This window comes from Dendrobates tinctorius, unplaced genomic scaffold (genome assembly GCF_039654945.1).
Source record: "Dendrobates tinctorius isolate UK_male_01 unplaced genomic scaffold, ASM3965494v1 ptg000062l, whole genome shotgun sequence".
NCBI lineage: Eukaryota > Metazoa > Chordata > Amphibia > Anura > Dendrobatidae > Dendrobates > Dendrobates tinctorius.
Window position 1 is genome coordinate 22,476,655 of NW_027361730.1, and position 27,868 is coordinate 22,504,522.

The 27,868-nt window shown below is 41.8% G+C and overlaps 1 protein-coding gene across 1 annotated transcript; it reads left to right on the top strand.

The window, feature by feature from the left end:
• Positions 1–27,658, top strand: CIB2 (calcium and integrin binding family member 2). Its single transcript, XM_073579376.1, has 6 exons — positions 1–322; positions 18,445–18,479; positions 21,297–21,408; positions 23,180–23,327; positions 23,565–23,760; positions 26,494–27,658. The coding sequence occupies exons 1-6, from the start codon at positions 272–274 to the stop codon at positions 26,513–26,515; spliced, it is 564 nt and encodes a 187-aa protein (XP_073435477.1). The 5' UTR covers positions 1–271; the 3' UTR covers positions 26,516–27,658.
• Positions 27,659–27,868: the final 210 nt, after the last annotated feature.

The following is a 27,868-nucleotide window of genomic DNA, read 5'->3' on the forward strand; positions in this document are numbered from 1 at the left end:
TCCTGTTCTTATTGATGCACAGAGGGGCACATCAAACAAGCACAGACGATCTGGAAGCAAGGAGCTGCTGAGCATTCAATGAGAGCCACATTAACCCTTCAGCGACAGCCAATGGATGTTTCCTAAGGCCTTCCTGTTTACCTTGCTGCTTCATTCTTATGAAGGCACTGCCCCTAATTGCCCCAGTATAAATGCCAATGCCTGCTCCAGGTAGTCATCCTACTCCTCTCTGTGTGATGAATTTCAGGAGACCAAGGACCCCTCATCTATCATGGGAAATAAGCAAACTATATTTACTGATGAACAGCTAGATGCCTACCAGGTAAGGTTCAGCACAGTCATCTGTATGTTGTGTGATATCAGGAATATCAGTATATGTCTATGTGTGTGTATATATATATATTCCTGATACTCTTGGTAAATTATATAAAAATATATATGGCCGTAGTTGAGTCCAATCCTATGTATGTGTGTGTGTATATATATATATATATATATAGTATTGTAATCAATTGTGGCTAAATATAACTTTATATAACTGACTCCTATTCCATATGATATATATATATATAATATATTTCATATACACATCAATGGTGTATGATAATCACAAATGTAAGGATGTGTTCTATTTATTCTATATATTAGTTCACCTCTTTTAATATATATATGTATTATTGTAAATAGTGTGATACCACTAATCTTTCTTTTATGTGAACTGTATCCAAACTCCATTAAGTTGTGGTGATGCTCAAACACAGCTGAGACAGGAAATGATATGTTACTGTTGTGTGACTCACATAGAATGGTCATTAAATGGCCTTGACATAAATCCTGCACTAAGGGGATGGCAGAAGAACATCAGAGCATTGAGAGGCATTGTCCAGTGAGATAGTAGCAAGGCTGTGGTGAGTGCAGATCATCATTGTGGTTGTTAGCCGCAGAAAAGTAGAGAATGCATTACAGATATATAGGAGAGCTGGGGATTGGGTTTGGGGTATCAGTTTGGAAAGTTTGAGTGATGCTTGGGTGAAGAGTTGGATATGCTAAATTGCGGATGCTAAGAAATGGTACAGAACATCGCATTGTCCTCTTAAGCTTGTCTTGTCCCAATGGGGTTATCATCTATTAAGGAGCCCGCACTCTCCAGAGCAGCGATCCTGTGACTCTGCCCTTAAAGACTGCCAGCTTTTACCGACATCTATGGACACACATTGATATCAGTGGGCTAAAGGGGCCCAAAAGGTGCATTTGCCCCATATGAAAAGACCTGTGACAGTTGGGGGCTCTTTTGGAGATTTTGCGTTACGCCATTGCTTTATATACTCCTGGTCCCAGCAGTTGTGTCCCCTACTATCATTTTATTCCTCGGGGAACAGCAATTTTTCAGAGCTGACCTAAACAGGCATTCTCCAAAGCCTTGCTTGCAGCATCCATCTTTTTTTCCTAGGGATGGTGTAGCCTTTGAGGCCATATCAGCTGTATTTTTAAGAAGAGCGTTATTACGATGGCAGAAAAAGAAAATTTACACATAATCTGCTTTTTTATTAATATCGATTTTATTACTATCAACATATTTAAGGTGGTGTTTGTCACAGGTAGAGAACGGGTGACTGACCAGGCTGAGCCTAATATCCATGACTGCGTTAGAGAACGCGGCATTAGGACTGACCATGATTTGGAGCTGACCACCTATTTTCATTTCTGAAGACTTCTATATGTGGGAACGAGGGGAGTATGTCTTGTGAGGGCCACAATTCGTGGCCTCCCGAGGACATTTCAGGAGAGAACTGCATCCTAACTGCTCATTATTCTCCGGCCTTTTAGACTCCTTTAGATTGTTTCATTTATGGTTTCTATTGTGTTGTCTAATATTTTGGGGAATCTATCATAAAACCATGTTTTTATAGATTTTATTGCTTTTAATTGTCTGGGAGCTTCACTCACAGTTAGACACTATTACAGTGTGATTCTGAGGTGGTCACTGAACCATGGCATTCTTCGAGGAGAGAGGGGATGCCGAATACAGATAAGAGGATATAATATGTTTAGAGATCCATCTATGCTTTGCCATATATATACAGAGTGCCATCTTATCCTTAGCACAGGCCTCAATTATTCATCCCAGAGACTCTAGAGAACAAACCTGGAACTCTAGACAATGATAACATATCCTCCAGAACATCCCCATCCCCCTCCGGACATTAACCCTGCGACTGCTAGTAATGGAAGTTAAATAATCCACATAGCGCAGTAATATATGTTGTAGTAATGACACAATTTAAGCCTGCGCTGAAACAAATGACTGTCAGGCCGCTTTCATTAGTATTACAGCTATTAGAAAGTGGCCTTATTCAGGTTCTAGGAAGCACATTTATATTTAGTGTTTATGTGATGCAATATTATTTTACTAATATTATTATTTTGAATTCATTTATTTGTTGCGATTTTTAGCACCAACATATTTAGTCCGGTGCTGTGTACAGAACGCACTAGTATATCATCTCTATCATTTGCCTCAAAATATAATTTCCCTCTCTCTATATCACATAAACAGTCTAGGACAAATTTTTATAGGAAACCAATTACTTTTGAGGCACAGTGGGGTCCAGAGCAATAAAGTGGTTAGTGAAAATGATAGTGTGCACTTTAATGGATTAAAACAGTTTAGGAAGCAATAAATAAAAAAAACGTAATTGATGGAAAACAAAAAAATATTACACTCCTTTTCTTCCCTTCTAGACCTAGAGCTGAACCTCTGTAGGTTCTACTGTTCTTTGGTTACTAGCGGCCAAATTTGTGACCAAAGCAACCAGTGCCTTTAGCGGTATGTTCCCTACGACTGGCGTCAGTGTTCAGCACTGAACACCAGTGAAGTATGTGGCATGTGACCGCTGTGGCCACTAACTGAGTGCAGTGGTCATGCTAATGGGTTAACCTTGTTTGCTGAGAAGTGGTTTAGAGACTATTCATCTTATGGGACCACTATGACTTAGTTTTAGTGTGCGTTCACATGAACATACTTTGCGCTTTGTTACAGGCGTAAATTCTATGGGTGTCCTGACCTGAACCAACAGCCTCAGGAAACTTAGTTCATGTTATAGTCACTCTCCCCCCAACCTTGGGTTTCCTGACCAGTGATGAGCGAGTATATTCGTTGCTCGGATTTTCCTGAGCATGCTCGGGTGTCCTCCCCAGTATTTTGGTGTGCTCGGAGACTTAGTTTTCGCCGCCTCAGCTGCATGATTTGTGGCTGCTGGACAGCTTTAATACATTATTCAGGCCGTCGAGCAGCCGCAAATCATGCAGCTGTGTCGACAGAAACTAAATCTCCGAACATGCCAAAATACTTGGAGGTCCCCTCGTATAGCATAGCCCATTTTACTGCCTGACCTCAGGTGTCCTTAACTATAGGGCCTGTCACACTAAGCGATATCGCTAGCAATATCGCTATAATGTCACTGGTTTTTGTGATGTTATAGCGATATTGCTAGCGATATCGCTATGTCTGATACTTACCTCCGACCGGCTCCCCCGCTGGTTATCGCTGATCGCGCGAGAACTTCCTGGACTGTTTCTCGTCGTCAGCTTCCTGCTGTGCGACGAGCGACGCGTGGACGCGGACGGGAGGACGTCTTCATCGCCTCGTCTGACAGGTAAGTAGCGTCCCCAGCGATGTCGCTAGTGAGATCTGCCTGTGTGGCAGCTCACTAGCGACCACTTAGCGATGCACAAGCGATCCTGACCGCGTCATATCGCTGGTCGGAATCACTGGTGCATCGCTAAGTGTGACAGTACCTTTACAGCTTCATACACATATGTGAGGCTACTACAAGGTCAGGAGACCTTGTAGCCAGTCCAAGAATTGCGGCCAACACCAACTATAAAAAGAAAATCTCATTCTTTATGAACAATTTTGGTTACTCTACTTTGGCAATTATAAGTCCATTTGTCGCCGCCAATGCAGTAGCCCAACAAGAATAAATGAGAGAATTTATTCCAGTAGATGCAGCATTTTGGCTACAAACTTGACTGACAAAGACTTGTAGCCAAAATGTCTCCTTTGGATAGGTGATCTGTATCAGATTGGGAGGGAGCCATTATTTGCCACTCACACCTAACAGATGGTTTCTGTTCTGGAGGTGGCAGACCTATGTAAACAGTGAAAGGAGCCAAAATAGCTCTGCTCCAAAAGCTGTAGTACAGCTGTTCTGTCCTGGCTCCATTCATTGTTTACATCCAGACACTTCCACCATTTTCATATTTCCAGACAATGCCTTTAATATTATAATATTGTATCAAGACTAAGTGAAGTTCTAACATATTTAGCATCAATTTACATTTGGAGAGATAACAAACAAGTAAAATTATTATTAATCTTTATTTATATAGTGCCATTTATTCCATGGTGCTGTACATGAGAGGGGGAGAAAAACTTAACACAAATCTGCAATCTATTAGGCAAAAGGAGAAAGATCTCTATCCATGAAAACTTACAATCTAAACAGTATTATGCTAAGAATTTCCTAACTGTGGCCAAACTAGAACACTTTTTCCAAAACTGCAAAATTTGGTGGAAAAAAACAACTAAAGCATGGAAAAAAGATCCTAGGCTATTTTTGCCTCAACGTAATACAGGCACATTTGCAAGTTGATATTACGGATGTAAGTCAAGGATAACTGCAGCTGACAGTCTAGGTCGTTAGACCTGAGGCCTAATAAATGTTCTTGTGTTAGTCTTATGTGAAACAGGCCGACAGTTATTTTTTCAGTTTGAATATGTCCCATGGGTTTGAACCCATGCCTCCATGACATGGAGAAGGTTTTCAGAGCCGATTTCTAAATTGCCACTTAATTTTAATTTTGCAAGCAAAAAAGTGCACAGTTAATAGGGGGTAAAGAGCATCTTAGGGGCCCATTCACACCCCAGCTTTTCTTTTACGAGTTTTATCTGTGGTTTTCACAGATAGAACTTATAGTCTACGGAGCTGTTCACATGTGCTTGTATTTTTGCAGACAAAGTGGTGCACACAAAATCACATAGACATGTGCAATCTTGATCAGATTTTCAGATCAAAATCGCCAATGCAATGGGTCCTTGAAAAAATCGGACAGCACTCAGCACTTGGATCGGAGCGTTCAGCTGCATGTACTTGTATGCAGCTGAACGCTCCAGTACTGAGTGCCGGCGGCAGTGCCGGGTATTGACATGCGGGACTCGTCCGAGTTTCTTGCAAGTGAGTATGAGCCCTTAAGCGTTTTCTTGACATGGAATTGGTGGCATTGAATCTGATTCAGAAACCTTGTGTTACTTGTTGCACATTTCACTCTTAAGGGTAGGTGCACATGGTCAGTAATCGGCAGCGCTTTGGACGCAGCACATGTCCGCTGCATCCAAAGCGCTGTCGGCTTTTAAACGCAGGTGATTCCGCATGTGATCATTGAACCGTGCGGAATTACCACGTCCAATACATTGTACGGGTGAGATTTATCTTGCAGAGGCTTACGTCTCCGCAAGATAAATAGACATGCTGCAGTCTGGATAGACGCGCCGCATGTCTGTCTCCACAGGTAAGTCGCGGTGACTATGAACGCATAGTGGACATGGGAACTCTTGAACTCCCACTATGCTGTAACAACTGTTTGCTGCGGGTTGGATGCCGCAGAAGTGTGAAAATCTGCAACACAAGTTTAGTATTTTGGTCATTGTATTGCAATTAAGTCTGAGCTGACAATGTGCGTTATTTCCGCAACACATAATAATAATAATCTTTATTTATATAGCGCCAACATATTCCGCCACGCTTCACAGTTTAACAGTTTCAAAACACAAGTCATAAGTAACAACGTTAGCAATACAACAATTAAAGCAAAATAAGACGAAATAAGACTACCCTACTCGTGAGAGCTTACAATCTACAATGAGGTGGGGGAGATACAGAGTCCAGGTGTGTATTTACAATGGTGTATTTACAATGAGGGTCCAGCCATCTTGAGGGAGTGAGGGATGGATGGAGATAGTGAATTGGCTACACATGCACACTTAAGGTACTGTCACACTAAGCGATATCGCTATAACTAGTGACGTTATAGCGATATTACTAGCGATATCGCTGTGTCTGATACTTACCTACGACCCGCTCCCCCGCTGGTTATCGCTGATCGCGCAAGAACGTCCTGGACTGTTTCTCGTTGTCAGCTTCCTGCGGCGCTTCCTGTGGAGAGACGAGCGTGGAGCCGGGCGGGAGGACGTCAGGATCGCCTGGTCTGACAGGTAAGTAGCGATGTCGCTGGTGAGATCTGCCTGTGTGGCAGCTCACTAGCGACCACTTAGCGATGCACCAGCGATCCTGACCGCGTCATATCGCTGGTCGGGATCGCTGGTACATCGCTAAGTGTGACAGTACCTTAACACATAGAATGACTGTGATTAGTGAACGTGATGGGCCGCTCTGAACAATACTGTAGGGCATGCTGTTGATTTGAAACGTTACAGCAAATCTATAATCCACTGCAGATTATAAGGCGCGTGCACACGTTGGGTCTTCACAGCAGATTATTCAGCATCAAAAATCAAAGCGTTGGCAGATATAATGCTGTGTAAAATACGCACATTTTTTATGCATTTTTCCCATTCATTTGAACTGGTGAAAGACGTTGCATAAAAGCTGAAGAAATTGACATACCACAGATTTGAAATAGTATGTGAATGTTTCAAATATGCAAGGAAAAAATAAGTAGATTGTGCATGAAGAAGCTGCGTTTGCATTGATAGAGAAGTGGAGGATATTTAGTGATATCGTACATATCAACAGCTTGTTCTTATGTCCTTCACACAACAATGAAGTTATTTACAGTATGACACCTACCAAGTCCCTTTTGGATATGTAGATGAGAGCAGGAAGGAATAAGAATACCGGAGATGTTAGATTTCCATACCAAACAAAAGTCCAGCCAATCTCTAACACCCCTGGCTGGTGGGAACAGTTTATGGCTTATTGGTGGTATTATCTAAAAGACCATTATTATTTTGAATGTAAATGTTATTGTTTGTATATGATAAATGTCTAAACATAGGTGTCCAGGTCCTGTGACTTTACCTCCACATTTCAAAAGAAAAAGTTCATACAGCCACCTCCACCAAGACAATAGCAACCAATAATCCAATCAGTCTGAGCAGTTAGGGCCCGTCACAAATAGCGACTCACCAGCGATCCCGACCATGATATCAACGTGTCAGGATCGCTGGTGAGTCGCTACATGATCGCTGGTGAGCTGTCAAACAGACAGCTTCACCAGCGATCAGGACCAGCGACGCCCAGCGCGCGGCGTCGCTGTGTACTTTAGTTACCAGCGCGCTGATGCAGGGAGCTGGTAACTTGGGTACACATTGGGTTTCTAAGGGACGTGCGTCACTTAGAAACCCGATATGTACCTTAGCTACCAGCTCCCTGCATCAGCGCGCTAGTAACTAAGGTACACAGAGGGTTTCTAAGCACAGCGCCGTGCTTAGAAACCCTGCGTTTACCTTAGTTACCAGCTGATCGCTGGTCTCCCGCCTGTCACGCAGCGATGCGTGCTGGCCAGCGGGAGACCAGCGGCCAAAAAAATGTCCAGGGGTTTCCAACAGCGATCAGCGATACCGGCAGGGGGGGCGGTCGCATATAGGTGTCACACACAACGATCTTACTGGTGAGATCGCTGTTACGTCACAAAACTTGTGACTCGGCAGCGATCTCGCTAGCGAGATGGCTATGTGTGACGGGGCCCTTAGAATCTTTAAGGCAGCCAAACAGATATACTCCACATAATAGCAAATCAGAGAGAATGCTGTAAGAAAGGGCAGCTTTACATATATGTATATATGGAGAGAGAGAAAGGGATGCATATACATATGCATGATTAGCAGGTTTTGTTATCTTTGTTCAGTAATAGAGGTATGGATTCCAGGAATCTATGTAATCTGTAACCATGTAATGATGTACCGTCCTTGAAACCACACATTTAAGCTTTTACCACTTTTTGTTTTACTGCCTCCAACTCAAAAATATTTACAGAATTTGTCCTCTCCTCAACCATGAATCTGCAATGTCCATGTGGCCTCCAAACTAACACTCTTGCACTTTTCCAGTCCATTCTTCACTCCATTGCTTGATTAATCCACCTCTCCCCTGTACACATCCTCCCTGCAAATCCTTTCATTGGCTTTCAATTCTCTTGTAACTTTAGTTTACACTACTAACAGTGATTTGCAAAGCTTTCAATATTCTGTTTGCTCCATACATCTCTAAACTAACCTCCTAATATCTCCCCTCATATAACCCCCTATTCCTCACAAGACCTCTTTCTCTCCTCCATTCTCTTGCGTTTCTCACCCAATCTTCCCCAAGATTTTTCATTAGCATCCCCCTTCTTCTGAAATTGAGTGCCTCAGCAAGTCAGATTGTCACTTACGTTTGAAACCTTTAGACGTAACCTGAAAACTCATCTTTTCAGGAAAACCTACAGCCTGCAATAACCCCACTGCTACCTCACCATCGGAGCTGCTCCAACCAATCAACCTGCTGTCTCTTTCCCATTACCCTGTAGATTGTAGACCCTTGAGCACAGGGTCCTCTCCCCTTTGTACCAGTCTTTTTATTTGATGTATATAATATATCACCCTGTTTCCTTAGGGTTATATATATTATATATGGCATCATGTAATTAATTGTGCCTAGTGTCTAGGCCTACAGTGTAAAGATATAGGGCCTGACTCATCAAGTTGTTTACACCAGAATTCTCTCATAAAATATCTTGAAATATCACAAATTATGTTTCAGAGCATAAAGTTGTGTGACAACTGTATGTGACAGCAATCAGCGACCGGCCCCCCTGCCGGTATCGCTGATGGCTGCAAGAAACCTCTGGACATTTTTTTCATCGCTGATCTCCCACTGGCCAGCATGCATCGATGCGTGTGACAGGCGGGAGACCAGCGATCAGCTGTAAAATAATAAAAAAAAATAAAAAATATTGTTATTCTCGCCTTCCGGCGTCCCGCGCAGCATTCCTTCCTCTCTCCACGCTCCCGACCCGGTCCCAGTAATCCTTTGCAAGAATGACCGCGAGACTTCACGATCCAGCGAGAACGGACGTCATCGCGGTAATTCTCGCAAAGGATTACTGGGACTGGAGCGTGGAGAGAGGCGAGAATGCTGCGCTGGATGTCGGAAGGTGAGAATAGCAATATTTTTTATTTTAATTCTATTTTTGACATGAATATGGCATCAGCGCTAACGAACAGCGATGCCGCGCGCGCGGCGTCGCTGTGCTAATCGCTGGTGAAGCTGTCTGTTTGACAGCTCACCAGCGATCACATAGCGACTTACCAGCGATCCTGACACGTTGATATCGTTGTCAGGATCGCTGGTAAGTCACTATGTGTGACTCCAGCTTAAGTGAAGAAGGTGGACACAGCAACATGACTGATGAATACCCAACATAACATTTCACCAAAAGAACCTGATACCAACTATATAGTGTGTTGTTGCTTATCTTATGCCAGGGTCAGACAGAAATGTAATCATAGCTTCAGAAATCTGGAACGTACTGTAGAATACAGGAAGTGCTCTTCCCCTTTAAGTCACTAGTGAAAACGCCAATGAGAGCTACAGTGACTACTTCATAGTTACATAGGTTGAAAAAAGACCTAGTCAAGTTAAACCTTTCTCTACCAATTGTGCATTTTGTCACTAAATTAACTATAACCCGCAATGTTATGTACAGAGGAAATCATCCAGCCCTTTTTAAGCTGTTATAGTGTCTGCCATTACTATCTCTTGCTGTAGATCATTCCACAAACTGACTGCTCTAACTGTAAAGAACCCTTTCCAATTTAGCGTCCGAAATCTCCTTTCTATCAATGTTCTCACGTCTGATATACTGACATACTGGGATTTATAGTCTGCAAACACAGATCCTAAGTGTCTAATATCTTGACTGGGCAGAGACATTACTATTTTTGCTTGTCAATTATTATTATTATTATTATTTATTGTTATAGCGCCATTTATTCCATGGCGCTTTACATGTAAGGAGGAGTATACATAATCATCTTCAGTCAATCATCTTCTTTTATTGGTGTGTTCTTTTAGAATAAAGGTAACCTATTGTTATCTCCACCAACGTAATGAATAAAACTAGAAGAGGCCAGAATGAAGAGAGGTGGCACCAAATTGGCAGCAGAAGCCCAATATGGCAAGAGGTGGAGCGGAATGAGTAGAGAAAGATAGTGTTCCTTCCATCTCAGTACATAAAGAAGGAAAACCCTAATTTTGCCTTTTTTAGTATTTTCAGTTTAATTTCATTTCAAGACTGGCATTTTGCACGCCAATTTTGATACAGGGTGTGATGGATTAAGATTAGACATGAGTGAATTTGTTCGGATTCGGTTCCGAATACGATTGACATCAAATATTGTTTTTACAATATTCGTCGAACACAGCCGAACGTCATTAGAGTCAATGGGAGTAGAAATTACCGAATTTGTGTGGAACCGATCATAGGACATACATTCGGCACGGATAGTGTTCGAATATGGCCCGAATGTCAAAATCAGGTTCGGGACAAAATTCAAACAAATTTGCTCATCTCTAATTAAGATGTGACTAATTCAAACCAGTTTATGCCAGAACTCTGCCAAAAACTGTTTAATGAATTATCCCCAAAGTTTTGATACAGCAATTTTCTTTTATTGTGAGACCATGTTCTTGCCCGTTCCAGTGAGCCATGTACACTCCATCAGCAAGCTGCTGGAATATGATGAGAAAAAAAACCCAAACAAAATGGAAGAAACAGGCGTACATAACTGAAAAAATGAATTCACAAAATGCTTTATTAAATGCCACAGAATAAAACAGGAGAAGAGACAAACAGGTGTTTACAACGCCATATGTAGCACAGGCAAGTTCAAGACATGAAATATAGAACATGCAATTACATGTATATGATAATACGATAAGTTATTTGTATGTATAAAGCGGGACAAAAGTGCAGGCACTGTGTGGAACTTGATCTATCCCTTTTTGGGTGTAGAAGATCCTTACGTTCTAAACATTCCATCTGTTTGACATTATATATTTTTGTATGATACTTTGTACCGCAATACACGGCTCTATGTGGTTCCCCAGCAACATTTAGTATGGGATGTATGAAATGATCTAATTGTACCTCCGATGGTCCGTTCTGACATGGTCTTAGACACATGACTCTGGTGCTTCCACCTGCGGGGAGTGCTTCCTGTTGTTTGGCTGTTTGCCGGTTGCCGTGGACACTCGTCCTCACAGCGCCGCGGGCCTCGCTTCCCAGCTGACGCGTCGCTGGCTGGCCAGCACTGTGACGTGGGACGTCGACTCCCCGACTTCCGGTTCTCGGCGCTAGCACCGGAAGCGCCACCACACCGCTGGTATGAATGAGGGATCCACATTGGATATATAAGGGCTGCCTTCTCCCCATTTTCACACAACCCCCCAGGGAAGCTGACGCGAAACGCGCGCCGGGGTTTGCTTTTTCAGCATCAGGTATGCACGTAGCACTTTGCTAATACATGGTTTTGTTCATTCTTACTAGGCATGTTTTTCGGGCTTTGGTGCAATAATCTGTGGATGGGCAACATGGTATGTGGGATTTTCCATTTGATATAGTTATCCACCACCTTTTTGAGGGGCTTTTTTTTTTACCATTATGGAGATTTTTTACTTGGTACTATATACCCCCTATTGGCAGGATTTTTTGGAATAACATTGTTTACACAGTGCCTGCACTTTTGTCCCGCTTTATACATGCAAATGACTTTTTGTATTATCATATACATGTGATTGCATGTTTTATATTTCATATGTCTTGAACTTGCCTGTGCTACATATAGCGCTGTAAACACCTGTTTGTCTCTTCTCCTGTTTTATTCTGTGGCATTTAATAAAGCATTTTGTGAATTCATTTTTTCAGTTATGTAAGCCTGTTTCTTCCATTTTGTTTGGGTTTTTTATTTAGTCAGGAAGAGTGTTTTATTGTGACCTTTTTTTGGGTTATGGAATATGATGAGGCATTTTTTGGCCAGCTCCTTTAACTCCGATTTTGCTGAAGAAGAACATTCAGGGTGTTCTGAGTGATATCATCTCAGGTTGTGCTGCTGTGATTAACACACTGCTGCTTCTAAGGTCACTCGAAGTTCTGGTTGCACTGCATACATTTCATTTCTCGGTTTTTGGAAAAGGCTCATCACAAAGAGAAGGGGATTTGGAAGGAAATTAGAAATAAATCTATATTTTCATCATTCACAGATTCTTTCTTCCTGCCTGATGCAGTCACAGTGCAGTCAGCCTTAGCTCTTGTCCTTAAATCATAGAATCATAGAATCGTAGAGTTGGAAGGGACCTCCTGGGCCATCTGGTCCAACCCCCTGCTCAAAGCAGGATTCTCTAAATCATCCCAGTCAGATGTCTGTCCAGCCTCTGTTTGAAGACTTCCATTGAAGGAGAACTCACCACTTCTCGTGGCAGCCTGTTCCACTCATTGATCATTCTAACTGTCAAAAAGTTTTTTCTAATATCTAATCTGTGTCTCTTCCCATTCAGTTTCATCCCATTGCTTCTAGTCTTTCCTTGTGCAAATGAGAATAAAGTTGATCCTTCTACAATGTGACAGCCCTTTAGATATTTGTAGACAGCTATTAAGTCTCCTCTCAGTCTTCTCTTTTGCAAACTAAACATTCCCAAATCCTGCAACCTTTCCTCATAAGACAGGGTTTGCAGACCGGTCACCATTCTGGTCGCTCTTTTCTGAACTTGCTCCAGTTTGTTGATGTCTTTTTTAAAATGTGGTGCCCAAAACTGGACACAATATTCCAGATGAGGTCTGACCAAAGAGGAGTAGAGGGAAATAATGACTTCACGTGATCTAGACTGTATGCTTCTGTTAATACATCCTAGAATTGCATTTGCCTTTTTTGCTGCTGCATCACACTGTTGACTCATATTCAGTCTGTGATCTATTAGTATACCCAAGTCTTTTTCACATGTGCTGTCACTTAGCCCTATTCCTCCCATTCTATATATGCTTTTTTCATTTTTATTGCCCAGATGTAGTACTTTGCATTTCTCCCTGTTAAAAACCATTCTGTTAGTTGCTGCCCACTTCTCCAGTTTATTTAAATCTTTTTGAATCCTCTCTCTCTCTTCTCTAGTATTAGCTATCCCTCCTAGCTTTGTGTCATCAGCAAATTTAATCAGTTTACCCTCAATTCCTTCATCTAAATCGTTGATAAAGATGTTGAACAATACAGGGCCCAGGACAGAGCCCTGTGGTACCCCACTTGAGACATTCTTCCAACTGGATGTGCAGCCATTTACGACCACTCTTTGGGTCCGATCACTAAGCCAGTTATGAATCCACCTAACAGTTGCCTTGTCCATTCCATACTTAGTCATTTTTTCAATAAGGATTGTATGAGAGACTTTGTCAAATGCTTTGCTGAAGTCAAGATATACTATATCTACAGCATTTCCTTGATCCACCCAATCAGTGATACCGTCATAGAAGGAAATTAAGTTAGTCTGACATGACTTATTAGTTAGAAACCCATGCTGACTCTGTTTAATCACTTCATTCTTATCCAGGTATTGACATACATGTTGTTTAATAATTTGTTCAAAGATCTTTCCTGGTATAGAAGTCAGACTCACCGGCCTATAGTTGCCTGGGTCCACCTTCTTCCCCTTTTTGAAGATAGGAACAACATTTGCTCTTCTCCAGTCTTCTGGCACTTCTCCTGTTCTCCAAGAATTTTCAAAGATTATGGAGAGGGGTTCAAAAATTTCTTCTGCTATCTCCTTCAGTACTCTGGGGTGTAATTCATCTGGACCTGGAGACTTGAATTCATTTAGGTTAGCTAAGTGTTTCCTCACTATCTTTCTGTTTATAGATATCCTGGATTCTTCTATTCCCTTAATAGGACAGTGAATAACAGTTGATGTTGCATTTCCTTTCTGAGAGAAAACAGATGCAAAATAGGAATTTAAAAGTTCAGCCTTCTCAACATCCTGTCTTACCATTTCATCATTTTCATCCTGTAAAAATCCTATAGCATCTTTGACTTTTCTTTTACTTTTGACATATCCCCAAAATCCTTTATTATTGCTTTTGACATCTCTTGCAAGCCTCAGTTCATTTTCAGCTTTAGATAATCTGATTTGTGCCCTGCAGGTTCTGCAGACAGCATTATATTCTTCTTTAGATATGCCTCCCTCTTTCCATTTTATAAACATTTTTTTCTTCCTTTTTAGCATGTGCTTAAGTTCTGTGTTCATCCATCCTGGTTTCCTTAAATGCTTCCTATTCTTCCCTCTTTTCGGAATTGTTAACAACTGTGCTTTGAGAATTTCATTTTTCAAAATTTCCCATCCTTCCTGGACATTTTTGTCTTTAAGGATATCCAGCCATTGGATCCCTCCAATTCTCTTTCTGAATCCCTTAAAATCTGCCTTTCTGAAATCTAACCTTGACGTCTGAGTCTTCACAGGTCTTCCACCTCTAGTAATCCAAAATTCTAAAATAGCATGGTCGCTACCTCCTAGGGTCCCAGCCACTTGTGCATCTCTGATAAACTTCTTTCTGATTACCATAGGTTATAAGACATGACACAAAGTATTTTACATGGGATTGCAAGCAAAGCAAATCCATACTTACTTAGTTAAGTACTAAGTCCTTGGGTCTTGACACTTGACATCACTAGCCAGAGACCAACACATGCAGGCTTGGACTGGCCCACAGGAGAACAGGAGAATCCGCCGGTGAGCCCCTGCGCAAGAGTGTCCCACCAGCCTCTTATATGAACAGTAGTTGGCACAATATACTTGAATCATTATGTAAAGACATAGGCAGCATCTTAATCATTTACCAATCTGCATAGTTATTGTTATATACATTTGTGATTGAGGATAATGTCCCATGTGCATGTAGCTGGAAAATGTGGCCCTGGATTTGGTTACTGATGGGCCCTTGACACCCCAGTCCGCCGGTGAACACAGGGCTTTGGAGCCAAACCACCAACTCCGACTTCTCAATTTCTTTGACTTCCGACTCCACGACTCCGACCCCACAGTCACTACTGAGCATGTACATAAAGTGCAGTACAGATTCTTCTCAACTAAAAGACTTGATCCTTAGATCAGGAACAGGAGTTGTAGTTGGTCCATTTTATACTGACCCCATCAAAATGGACGCTGACTTCACGATCCCGAATCTGTCTGCAGCCCTGGTCCAGCACTATAAACATATTGTGACACAATTCTCTGATACTAATTTATTCTAAAACAGCCTTAAAGGGATTTTCCAGTTTAATGGACCCCATACACCTTAGACTATTGACAACCGATTCCAGCGATATGGGTGGGCTCAGTCAAAGGTCTAATGTTTAAGGGGGTCTCCCAACTTTCCCTCCCACATATGATGTCAGAAAAATATTGAATTATTTTTGACAAGATAAGTTGCTTTCAGGGGAGTATGATAGTGGCTCTCTTGTAGAGAACACATGAATACTAGGCAAAAAAAGCTGCAAAAACGCTAAAATAATTGACATGATCCAGATCTGAAAAAAAAACAAAACTTGATGGTGAAAGTAAACCTGACACCCAATCCGCCGGTAGCATGTATCAGGCACCAGCTGTATGCTCTCAGGCAGGTATGCTACATTTCAGAGAAAAACATACTTTTAAGGCCAGGATCACACATGCGAGAAACTCTGACGAGTCTCGCATCTTAATATCCGGCACTGTCGCCGGCAGTCTGGAGCGGAGTTTGCGGCTGCATGTATTTCTGTTTCGCCGTACGTTCCACTCCTGTTTCTTGCAGGTGTGATCCCGGCCTAATAGCCGCGGCAGACGAGTCAGACAGGCAGGTCCCCACAGATTCTCACCTTACATGTATTTTTTTTGTCGTTTTTTTTTTCCTATATCACCATCTTTATAAAAACAACAAAATTTGTCATCTTCAAATTTTCACATTGGCCACTGGGTTTTTTTTTAGACTCATACTTCATATTATTTCAGGAAGAGTTTTCATATAATCATGAATACAATCACCTCTATACTAAGCTGATAACACAGGATCTACCCATCATAATAGGTAATGTTTTAGCTGACCCTGCTCCTCCTCCGGTCACAAAGACCTTTGCACATGCCCATTAGACACTTCAGTATAAAACATAAGACTATCCGATCCTGACCCTATCCATGTACATGTGTCATTTCTTGAAACAACAGGAAGCTAGAGCTAGGCCCTGTTTCATCAAAGCAAGTTCGCCAGAATTCTGGCACGAATTGCTTTGAAAGGCCACAACATTTTTGCACAATTGCAAGTTACTGAAAATGTTGCGACTTTTGGCGTTTTCACACCAGGAGCTGGGGCATGACGCCACAGCTTGTCTAATACATGACAAACTGTGGTATTACTTACAACAGAAATCTTAATCCAGTTCCAGACTGGAGAAAGACTTTTCACCTTGGCACATGGAGGCCCACGCTACTTGTCAGACGCTCTTGATTCAATAAGAGGCTTGCAACTCTTAAAGGGAACCTGTCAGCAGGATTTTGCTGAGTAACCTACAGACAGTGTCAGGTTGGTGCCATTATACTGATTAAAATGATACTTTGGTTGATGAAATACTTCATGTGGTTGTTGTTTAATCTTTATTTTCAGCTTTGAGTTAAAGATGTGCTAGTGTTTCGCAGCGGGTCTGTGGTGGGGTCTTCATGTGGTGCTGCGCTTAGCTATTTATCTGTATGGCTTCTGCCAGGTCACTGATTGCTCAGTGTGACCTGTCCCCTATTTTACATAATTAATATTCTATATATTGAAAAAAACAAAACAGCTTCAGCAAGTAGGCGCTGGCATCTGACATTGAATTTTATAGTGAGGATGCAGGAGAGGTTTTCTTAAGATGATTCTTCCATGAAGGCCATATTTGTGCAGGTGTCTCTGACCAGTAGAACAATGTACCACAACTCCAGAGTCTGCTAAATCTTTCTGAAGGTCTTTTGCAGTCAGTCCAGGATTCCGATTTGCCTCTCTAGCATTCCTACGAGCAGCAATCACTGAAATTTTGCTTGGTCTTCTAGACCTTATCTTGACTTCCACTGTTCCTGTTAACTGCCATTTCTTAATTACATTTTGAACTGAGGCAACTTGAAAACACTTTGCTATCCTATTATATCCTTCTCCTGCTTTGTGGACCTACACCATTTTAATTTTCAGAGTGCTAGGCAGCTGCTTAGAAGAACCCATGTTTGATGTTTTTTGGCACAAGGTTAGAGGAGGCTGGGTTTTTATACAGCTGGGAAATTTACATCACCAGACCTTTCCTAACAGGCTAATTAATTAATTATACACTCGAAATGGTGGACTTTCCTTTTCTTCCAGGTAACATCACATCCTTTTCTTTTTATTAACACCACTGCATTTTTGGAGAAACTATGCAGCAAATACACAATCATTTTTATTATTGCGTTAAGTCAATGGATGAAAAAACCGCGGCAAGTCATAAATAAGCAAAGTGTGCATGAGATTCAGGATTCTCCTTCACTTTGCTAGCATTAGGAAACCCTTCAGATTTGTAACAAATCTGCTCAGCAAAAAGCAACATGTGCACAGAGCCTACAAAGTTGTAACTACCGGTAATTGTAATGCGCTGCCTTCACACTAAGGCTATGAGCACACGTAGCAGAAAATTTCCGCTTAAAAACCTGACTCCCTTCCCAGAAACCGCTGTTTTTTTTCTGCACGTTTTCCGCGGTTTTTGTGCAAAAAAGCGTGGTTTTTATGAGTTTTTTTCCACACGGTTCCTAACACATAGAACTAGCCAGAAATGCAGAAAAATCCGCGAAATTAATGAGCATGGTGCGTTTTTTACCGCGAAGCTGTTTTTTTTGCGGTAAAAAACGCATCAATATGCACAGAAATTGCAAAATGCATAGAAATGAATGGGAAGCTTATTTTTAGCGTTTTTATAGCGGATTTATTGGCAAATAGGCTAAAAAAACGCTGTGTGTGCACGCAGCCTAATGGATGAAAGTCTCAAGACCTACTTGTAATCCCAAACTATTAGTCAGTGCCCCCTATGCCATATGGGCTAGACATGATGTAGAACATAATAGGAGCCAATGCACTTACATACATGCATACAGTAATATCTGACTATAAACATTCTGCATGGTATAATTATATTTACGTATGTTTTACTATGAATGAGAAATTGTTTGTGTCTTATTAGTTGTCATGTTAGTTCTGTACTTTCACAACGCCGCTTTAGCGGAAGCACCAACTAATAAATAACACAATTTGTATATGACTCTGCTGCAATTGAATTTTTTGCAAACTAATGCAAAACTTTTTAATTTTCTCTTTTAGGATTGTACTTTTTTCACACGTAAAGAAATTCTCCGGTAAGTATTGATCACGCATATACAGAGAAATTAAAGGGCCCTGGAGCAAGACTGGGCTTCACTGGCCTGACAGCATCTCTTTATATACTACATCTGTTTTAAATTAAAGGGTTTGAATGTTTTCACAAAACTCTTGGGTCCAGGATGCAGTTTGTTTTACAAAAGAGCAAACTTTGCTTTACTCACCCTCCCTAGCTCCAGCGTTGTCTCCACCACCCCTCAAGGTGTCTATTAAAGGGAATCTGTCACCTATTTTTTGTCATATAAGATGCGGCCACCGCCATCAGGGGCTTAGCTACAGCATTCTGTAATGCTGTATATAAGCCCCCGATGTAACCTGAAAGATAAGAAAAACGAGTTACTCACCCAGGGGCGGTCCAGGTCCGCCGCCGCCTCCCATCTTCTATCGATGACGTCCTCTTCTTTGCCTCCCGGCGTGGCTCCGGCGCAGGTGTACTGCTCTGCCCTGTTGAGGGCAGAGAAGAGTACTGCAGTGTGCAGGCGCCAGAACCCTCTGAGCGGGTTCGGCGCCTGCGCACTGCAGTACTCTGCTGGAGCTGCGACGGTAAGCAAAGAAGAGGATGTCATCGCTAGAAGATGGGAGATGCCGGACCGCGACACCCATCGGACCCGGACCGCCCGTGGGTGAGTATAATATAACTCGTTTTTCTTCTCTTTCAGCTTACATCGGGGGCTTATCTACAGCATTACAGAATGCTGTAGATAAGCCCCCGATGGCAGTGGCTGCATCTTATATGCCAAAAAATAGGTGACAGATTCCCTTTAAATCTGCAGCGTGTCAATTCTTTCAACATTTTTGCTACAGATTTCACCCATACTAATAAGTGGGGAAATATCTGCAATATAAGTGAACGCAGGAAACATTTGCATATTTTATGCAGCTTTTTTCCTGCCAAGAGATTTAGAAATGGTGCAGAAATTTCTGAACATACCCTAAACACTCAGCTTTCCTTAGGGACTATAGGTAGCTACAGTATAACTGCATGTAGGCAAACCAGTTCTTATACCCCATATACTGGTCACCCATAACACTTAAACCCCCAATCTAATTTTGTGTAGGTTTACCTACGTCAGTCTTGCTGGAATAGAAGGCACTGAATTAAGAGGTGTGTGCCATGCCACACCCTGTCCTACTCCACCTCTTCCCTAACTCTACCAATTTTGGCGGAGTTGATTCAAACTCGTATGAAAATGCAAAAAGCTGCAAGACTGTTGCTCATCTGCACATTGTGGAAGAATATTGCTGCTTTTCAAAATTTTATGGAACTTTTCGAGCTTAAAAGCTTTGCTAAATCAGCCACATGTACAAAATAGTTCTGAATGTGTCCACAGATATTAGGAGATGTTAAGAGAATATTCTTTAACCCCTTTCCGACATCAGGCTTAATAGTACACCGATGGCGGACTCCCCCTGTTTCCGGGTACGTGACAGCTGATCTATACAGCTGACGTGTGTCCGCAACAACCGCGGGTGGAATCACCATCCACCAGCGGCTGTTGACTAGTTAAATGCCGCTGTCAATTTCTGTAAATGCCGCAGTAAATCTCGCCCTTCGATAACCCCATCACATGATCACGGGTCACCGATGGGTCAGCATGATATCCAGAGGTCTGAAGCAGACCTCTATTGTTGTCATTGCTGGATTGCTATGAGCACCACCCCGCTCCTAGCAAGTGAACATTTCTGCTACATACAGGAGATCTGATCATCGCCTGTATGTATCAGAAGCGCTCGAAGTACTGCAGCTTCTAGTCTGCCATGGAGACTATTGAAGCATGCAAAAAGTAAAACAAAAATGTTTTTAAAAATATGAAAGAAAATAAAAAAAATATAAAAGTTCAAATCACCCCATTCACTCCTGAGCAAGTTTTGTATGACGGGGTATTACGCTGCTGAAAGCACCTATGTCCTATTAGTATTTGATCTGTAACAATGTTTATGGAGGAAGTATGTGCTATAGTATCATCCACATGTATACCATGAGCCAATGTTTCCAAGCAGAACATTGCCCAGAATATCACACTGCCTCCATTGGCTTGCCTGCTTCCCATACTTCATCCTGGTACCAACTGTTTCCTAATTTCGCAATTACAAACACTGGATCAGGCCACCATCTACCATTGTTGAACAATCCAATTGTGATTCTCAGCAATTTGTTCTATCGTAGCTTTTTGTAGGATAAGACCAGATGATCTAGTCCTTGCTCCCTATGGATATCAAAAAGCCTGTGGCATCCCTGACCCTGTCACCAGTTCAACTGTTGTCCTTCCTTGATATTCTTTATATTGCAGACCCTGGTAGAGCCCAACAATTATTTTATTATACCCCAAAAAAATCTAATATTTTGAAGATGCTCAGACCCATTTGTCTATCCATCACAATGTGCTTTTGTCAAAGTCGTTCACATCCTTACAATTGCCTATAATCCCTGGTTCTAGTACTCCAATTTGAAGAACTGAGTGTTATGGTTGCTAGATCTACAACATGTACGATTTATCCAAGGACACACTTTCAATCCCGCTGGTGGATGACAGATTCATGGCCAGCGATTCAGTGTTATTGACATCTTCTGGATGTGACACACTGGTTACAATGACATCTGACACAGGCCCATTATGCGAGATAGATAGTCCTGTTAGGGTGATACATAGGGACACACTGTAGCTCGTTGCTTATTCCGCCATGTACACTGGAAATAGCTTTCTTGGATTATGATAAGCACTTAAATATGACTTAGAAATGACATCTGAATATGTTTTAACATGTTACAGAAGATATTTATGGGTTTCTTGCAGGTTACACGCAAGGTTTTATGACTTGGCTCCTAATATAGTTCCAATGGATTACACAGATGACCCTGATGTCAAGCTACCCATGCAACTTATTATTAATATGCCAGAACTAATGGTGAGATTTAGCTGCTGAATCGTGAATAAATGTCACAGAATGGAGGAAGTAATGCTGATGTGATTCTAAAGGTTTTATTACTGAAAAGTTTCATAAACTAATAGAAAAATCCCAAAAATTTACCCGTGACTGTGACGGAGTGTCACCATATTTGTCAACATATTTTACATAGTATTAGCATAAAGGGTCTTCTTGTAAAGGTTTTGTTATGCTAATAGTCTCTATAGATATTTAGCACTTCAGGGTTGTCCACGATAGCTGATAACTTGTTGATCGGTGGGAGACCTTCTACTGGAACCTATAACTATAGAAAGAGCGAGGATCTTCTCTCTGCATTAGAATGGAGCTGCAGCACACGTGTTTGACCACTGCTCCATTCATTTCCTATGAAAAAAAAAGGGAAAAAATGCGAGCTTACCCACTTGGTTCAAACCATAAGCTGCTATACTGTATAGGCTCTCAGCAACGGATAAATGACAGGAGCTCTTGCCAACAGTAGATGCGAAAAGGAGATGAATCCAGCGAGCCAGGTTTGAAGTACGTAAAAAATCTTTTTCTTTATTTCAAACGTAGATTAAAAATATTTATCCATAGCAGCATATTATGAATATAGGCAGAGATGGGAAAAATTACTGCTGTAAAGCGCACGGCAAGACGCGTTTCGGCTAAACCTTTATCATTGCCAAACCTGGCTCGCTGGATTCATCTCCTTTTCGCATTCATTTCCTATGGAACTGCTGAGCGCTGCCCTCATCTTTTTTCCAGCAGTCCCCTAGAGAATGAATGTAGCATCCAACTGGCCGTTCTATCTGGTATCGGGATATCGGGGATAAATGTTCCCCATTAAGGATACAAATTTCCCGCTTGGTGCAGATTCCAGCAGTCGGACCATGGATTGGTGATAACTAGTGATGAGCGAGTATACTCGTTGCTCAGGTTTCCCCGTGCATGCTCGGGTGTCCTCCGAGCATTTTGGCATGCTCGGAAATTTAGTTTTCGTCGTCTCATCTGCATGATTTGCGACTTGTATACAGCTTGAATACATGTGAGGAATGCCTGTTTGTTTGGGAATCCCCACATGTATTCAGGCTGTCTAGCAGCCGCAAATCATGCAGCTGAGACGACGAAAACTAAATCTCTGAGCACGCCAAAATACTCGGAGGACACCCGAGCATGCACGGGGAAACCCGAGCAACGAGTATACTCGCTCATCACTAGTCATAACTTATTTTCACTGGACAAATATTTATGCAGTAATTATTGACAAGAGGAAAGCCACACTGTAACTTATAAACTTACCTAAAACTTTCCACCGTGACAAAAAACGGCCGAAATGTCAAATTTAATCGGGCAGACAAAGAAGAGACGGGAAAGAAAAATAAATGTTATTGACAAGGAGAGCTTAGTTCTTGTTTGATTATGTAGGTTACGGAAAGAGAAATGTCACACGTTGATAGATGTGCATTTAGGAATCGCTCTGGTGGCACCTGGGGAGCAGCATAAATACCAGCCCTCCACCGATGGCCCTTCATAATGGTTCCTGGAAAATTATCATGGACCACTGCAAAGCACATGTTGAAGAGGGGAAGACATAGCAGCAACCTTCACTTTAGCTTAGGAAATCATGTATAAGCACCTGACAGCGCTTATATGGCAGCACATATCACTTATTGCAAGGGATGGAATGTAATATATGAGTAATAAAATGGACGGAGTTTAGCTGATACTATACTTCATAGTGAAACCTAAATGACCTTTCTTGTCATTCCAGGAAAATCCTTTCAAGGAGAGAATCGTGCAGTCTTTTTCTGAAGATGGAGAAGGGAACCTTAGCTTTAATGACTTTGTGGATATGTTCTCTGTGATGAGCGAGATGGCTCCCCGTGAGCTGAAAGCAATCTATGCCTTTAAGATCTATGGTAATTTCTATGTAGTATCATATTTCTGTACACCTCTGTATATGTCTGAATATAGCAGTCATGTGAGAGTCAGCTGAACATTAGTAATCGTCCCGTGCACGCAGAAGTGTGATCGGTCTGTATATGGCTGCCGATTAGCCGGCACATAGCCGATGAGCAGTCGTTTGACAATAGCAGACAGCCCATATAAATTGGCCTTTAATGTTCAAAATGTGTTTTCTCTTCTGTCTTTCTTAGATTTTAACACCGACAACTTTATTTGTAAATCTGATCTGGAGAAAACTCTTAATAAGCTGACACGAGAAGAACTGGAGGAGGAAGAGGTGACTCTGGTTTGTGAGAAGGTTATTGAGGAGGCAGATATGGATGGTGATGGAAAACTGGCATTTGCAGACTTTGAGAATATGATCTCTAAAGCACCAGATTTTCTCAGGTAATTGATTTTTTGTTTAGAAGAACAGCGAATGTGTGCAGTTATATCAGGCTTTTGACACGTGTGATTTAGTAGTGCGTCAGATAAGATATACATAGAATGGTAGAGTTGGAAGGGACCTCCTGGGTCGTCATCTGGTCCAACCCCCTGCTCAAAGCAGGATTCACTAAATCATCCAAGACAGATGTCTGTCCAGCCTCTGTTTGAAGACTTCTATTGAAGGAGAACTCACCACCTCTCATGGCAGCCTGTTCCACTCATTGATCACCCTCACTGTCATAATTTTTTTTTCTAATATCTAATCTGTGTCTCCTTCCATTCAGTTTCATCCCATTGCTTCTAGTCTTTCCTTGTGCAAATGAGAATAAAGATGATCCTTCTACAATGTGACAGCCCTTGAGATATTTGTAGATGTTATGCAGCAGCAAATGGAGTCACTGTCCATATAACAAACCTCTAGGCACTCTTTCTGCCATGTGATTGCCAATCGATGCTTCTATGTGAGCATACCATAACAATACCACACTAGAATAATTTAAAAAGTTGCGCCGCATTGTAAAATCAGAGGCACATACTGGTGCAATATAGTGCCAAAGGCTGCTCTGTAGAGCTTGCATGAATCACAGGACCTACTCCATTGGTCACATCAGTAATCTGCTGCTGGAAAGGAGCCCTAAGAACAGCCTCCTATCTCCTGACAGCTGCGACTCTTCTTTTGATTATCCTGCCTGACTTGTGAGACTTCATCACTGGGGCATTGTAACAACCCTGCTGGCATCACTGCATGGCCTCCCATCCCCCACACACCAACTTACTCACTGCTCCGGGTCATGCTGTGAATTCCGTTTTCTGCCAGTCCTATGCTCTGTGCCTCTGCTCTCCTGCATGCTTCCTGGCTATGTGTGTATAGGGGGGCGGCGCCAGAACGCTCTGGTTCTTATGCAGTCAGGGAGCACCTGTCTAATATGTCCCTGACCAATCACCTGGAGCCCTTTACTATATAGGGCCGCCACACCCACTAACCCTAGCTTGTGCAATGTCTAAACTCAGTTAGCATCTTGCTACTGAGCCTGCCAGGTCCTCTCCTGTGTATCTCCTCTATCTCTGGAGGAATACTCCTCGTCTTGCCTAGTACCTTGTCTGCCTGCCAGGAGGCTGAATATCCTGGTCCTTGAGTCTTTGTCCCTGTACCTTGTCTGAACTCTGTCCTACCCCTGCTTCCTTGTCTTTGGCTTCCTTCCCTGCTGTGTCTTTCCTTGTGTCCTCCCTGTCTGTGCCTCTGCACCCTTGCAGCTCTGTCTGTGCCTCTGCAGCCTTGCAGCTCTGTCTGTGCCTCTGCAGCCTTGCAGCTCTGTCTGTGCCTCTGCAGCCTTGCAGCTCTGTCTGTGCTTCTGCAGCCTTGCAGCTCTGTCTGTGCCTCTGCAGCCTTGCCGCTCTGTCTGTGCCTCTGCTGCCTTGCAGCTCTGTCTGTGCCTCTGCAGCCTTGCAGCTCTGTCTTCTCTGCTGCTGCAGAACTTCTTGCTGCAGCTTCTCTCCACAGACCTTGTGGTTCAGCTTTGCTCCGCTCCTGCTGTCGCTGCAGAACCTCTTTCTGCAGCTTCTCTCCGCACTCCTGCGGCTCCGCCTACTCCGCACTCCTGGAGTGGCACCCGGCAGCTACCTGCCGCACAAGCCTGACCTCACCATCAGAGGGTCCAGCGAAGACCAAGGTAGCTGTCGTAGTCACGCCCCTTCCAGGGTAGTCTGGTTTGTGGCACAGTGGGACCACAACCCCCGGCTCGTGCTATTCAGCCAAGGCGCGAGCGTGACAGGCATGATGCTAATTGACTAATCAAAGGAAGAGCCATAAATGTCATCAATTAGGAGATGGTTCTCAGGGCTTCTGTCCAGCAGCCAGAGATTACTGCCATGGCCAGTGGACCAGGTCATGCGAATCAACTTACACCAGTGAGAATTTATAGCCAGTGAGTCCGAATTGCTGAAATAGGAATACTGTCACTTTGATTGTATTCTTAAAACAGAAAGTGGTGTCTTAATTTTGTGATTGGTTCTTTTAACTCTAGTACAAATTTATGTTGTTCTTTTGTGTTTATCTTTATGACAATATTGATTCTTTTGTTTTCAGAAAATTATCTCTTTTTTAAGACTAAAAAACTTAATTCATTTAAATAAAATGTAGAGCTTCTTTAAAATGTCCCATTATTTAAGATTGCTTCAGTTGCTTGTAAAGAAATTAATGTAGTACATTTTTAAAATAAGAAACTTTGTAATATTTCTTAACAAAAAAATTCTGCTTTCTTATGCTGGATTGATCTTTCATTCTCAAAATGGTCATGACAAGTCATGGTTAAAATTTGTCTTCAGTGAATACGGAATTTCCCATTACTGTGATAGGAGATGACAGTTGGTGCTCATAAGATTCTATTGAGAGGGGAAGGGGAGGAGCTAGACACTTGACACTGACATCCTGATTCAATTGACAGCAACTGCCAGCTTCTCAGAAATGTTAAAAAATGTACTCACTTAATCCAGATTTTACTACTGAATACAGAGTGCTAGATCAGTCCAGGAAAAGAAGAAAAAATGTCTCTAATAAGAAATATTACAAAGTTTCTTATTTTTATATATGTTATTGATTTATGGAAATTAAAATGAAGGTTTCTTTTTAAGGCCTTTTCATTATTTTTTTTCTATTTACTGCTAGCTAGATAACCCCTTTTCTCTTTCTTTTAGTACCTTTCATATAAGGATATGAATATGCTGCGATTTAACTGAATTGGTGGTTCGGAATGATTGGATCTCAGGCATCCACAGGACCAAGCCTTCCCAAACTGCAAAAAAAAGTACTTGGCCGTATTTTCACAGAAAGCCGACGTCACAACAGGAAGTTTAGTCTTCTTAAAATTGAATGACGAATTTGCCTGCACTTTTGTATTGTTAAAGCAAAAAAAAAAAAAAGATGGATTTTGTATAAAATGTCACTCCGGACAAAAAGATGAAAGTTGACTATGCGGGGCCTTAACACATGGATGTTCATATAGAGCTGCAGAATATATTCATCCACTTTTTATATTTTTGGACACTTATTTTTCTTAATTAGTCTACATTTATCCATCTAGGCGAAAAACATGAAATACAAAGGGCTTATAGTATATCTGATGGAGAAACGAATTGTGCTGGAGAAGTTGGAATGAAATGCCATTTTGAACTGCTGTTGACCATCGGCATTTAAGATGTCCCCGGAACAATTGGAACACTTTAAAGAAAGTCTTGATGGAGAAAGACTAACAATATCATTTGAAGATCTAAAGAGACTTAACATGTACACAATTACATGAATTTAGAACTTGGGGACATTTGGTGGCTTTTTGTAATCACTTATATGCATTTGTCAAAGATTCTGAAGGCCCCATTTGTGTTCTCAATAACAATTTCAATCATTCCGCGTCATATCTTGTGTCCAACAGAAGAAGATTCCGTGAATAAGTGTTTCCAGGTGGCCTCGCAACATACCTGCTCTTGGCTATAGCAGCAGTATTCATTGAGCTTCACTCAAGACGGAAGAAAGGACATATATAAGGGCTAGCTTGAATGCAAGGACAGGTATTCTCATCCCTGCAGTCTATGAAAAAGGAGGTCACAAAATGACAAGGCCTCTACAGTATCGTGACAAATCAGTGGACTTCTAGTAGGCATTGCTGGATGTGAGGGATGTACATAGAGGTATTAACAATTCTCCTGGAGATAACAAGGTGCCTTTTATAATCATTGTGAGCTTTCGTGCATTTCAAGCAATGGACACATTTGTTTCATTGTCCTGACAAGAATCGTATTCAGATAAATAAATGAAATATATCTTCTGTTCTAAGTAAAGAAAAATCTGTTGCACAGTCCACAATTGTCATTCTTTTTCTTTAATATATGATTGATCGTAACGATCTGATGATAAAGCGCTCTTCCAATACCTGTTTTTGTATTAAAGTAGTTTTACCACCATTAGAAGTGATCTGATCAGTGGAGAATGAGACTGATATCCGGATACTGATAGTCACAAAGCTAAGTAGTGCAACTGCTTTTTACAGCTCTTCCTGGCTAAGTTAAAGGGGCT

Coding starts and splice junctions, on each gene's coding strand:
- CIB2 (XM_073579376.1), top strand. CDS start 272: ATGGGAAATAAGCAAACTATATTTACTGATGAACAGCTAGATGCCTAC. Junction 323..18,444: donor AACAGCTAGATGCCTACCAG/GTAAGGTTCAGC, acceptor TTTCTCTTTTAG/GATTGTACTTTTTTCACACG. Junction 18,480..21,296: donor ACACGTAAAGAAATTCTCCG/GTAAGTATTGAT, acceptor GGTTTCTTGCAG/GTTACACGCAAGGTTTTATG.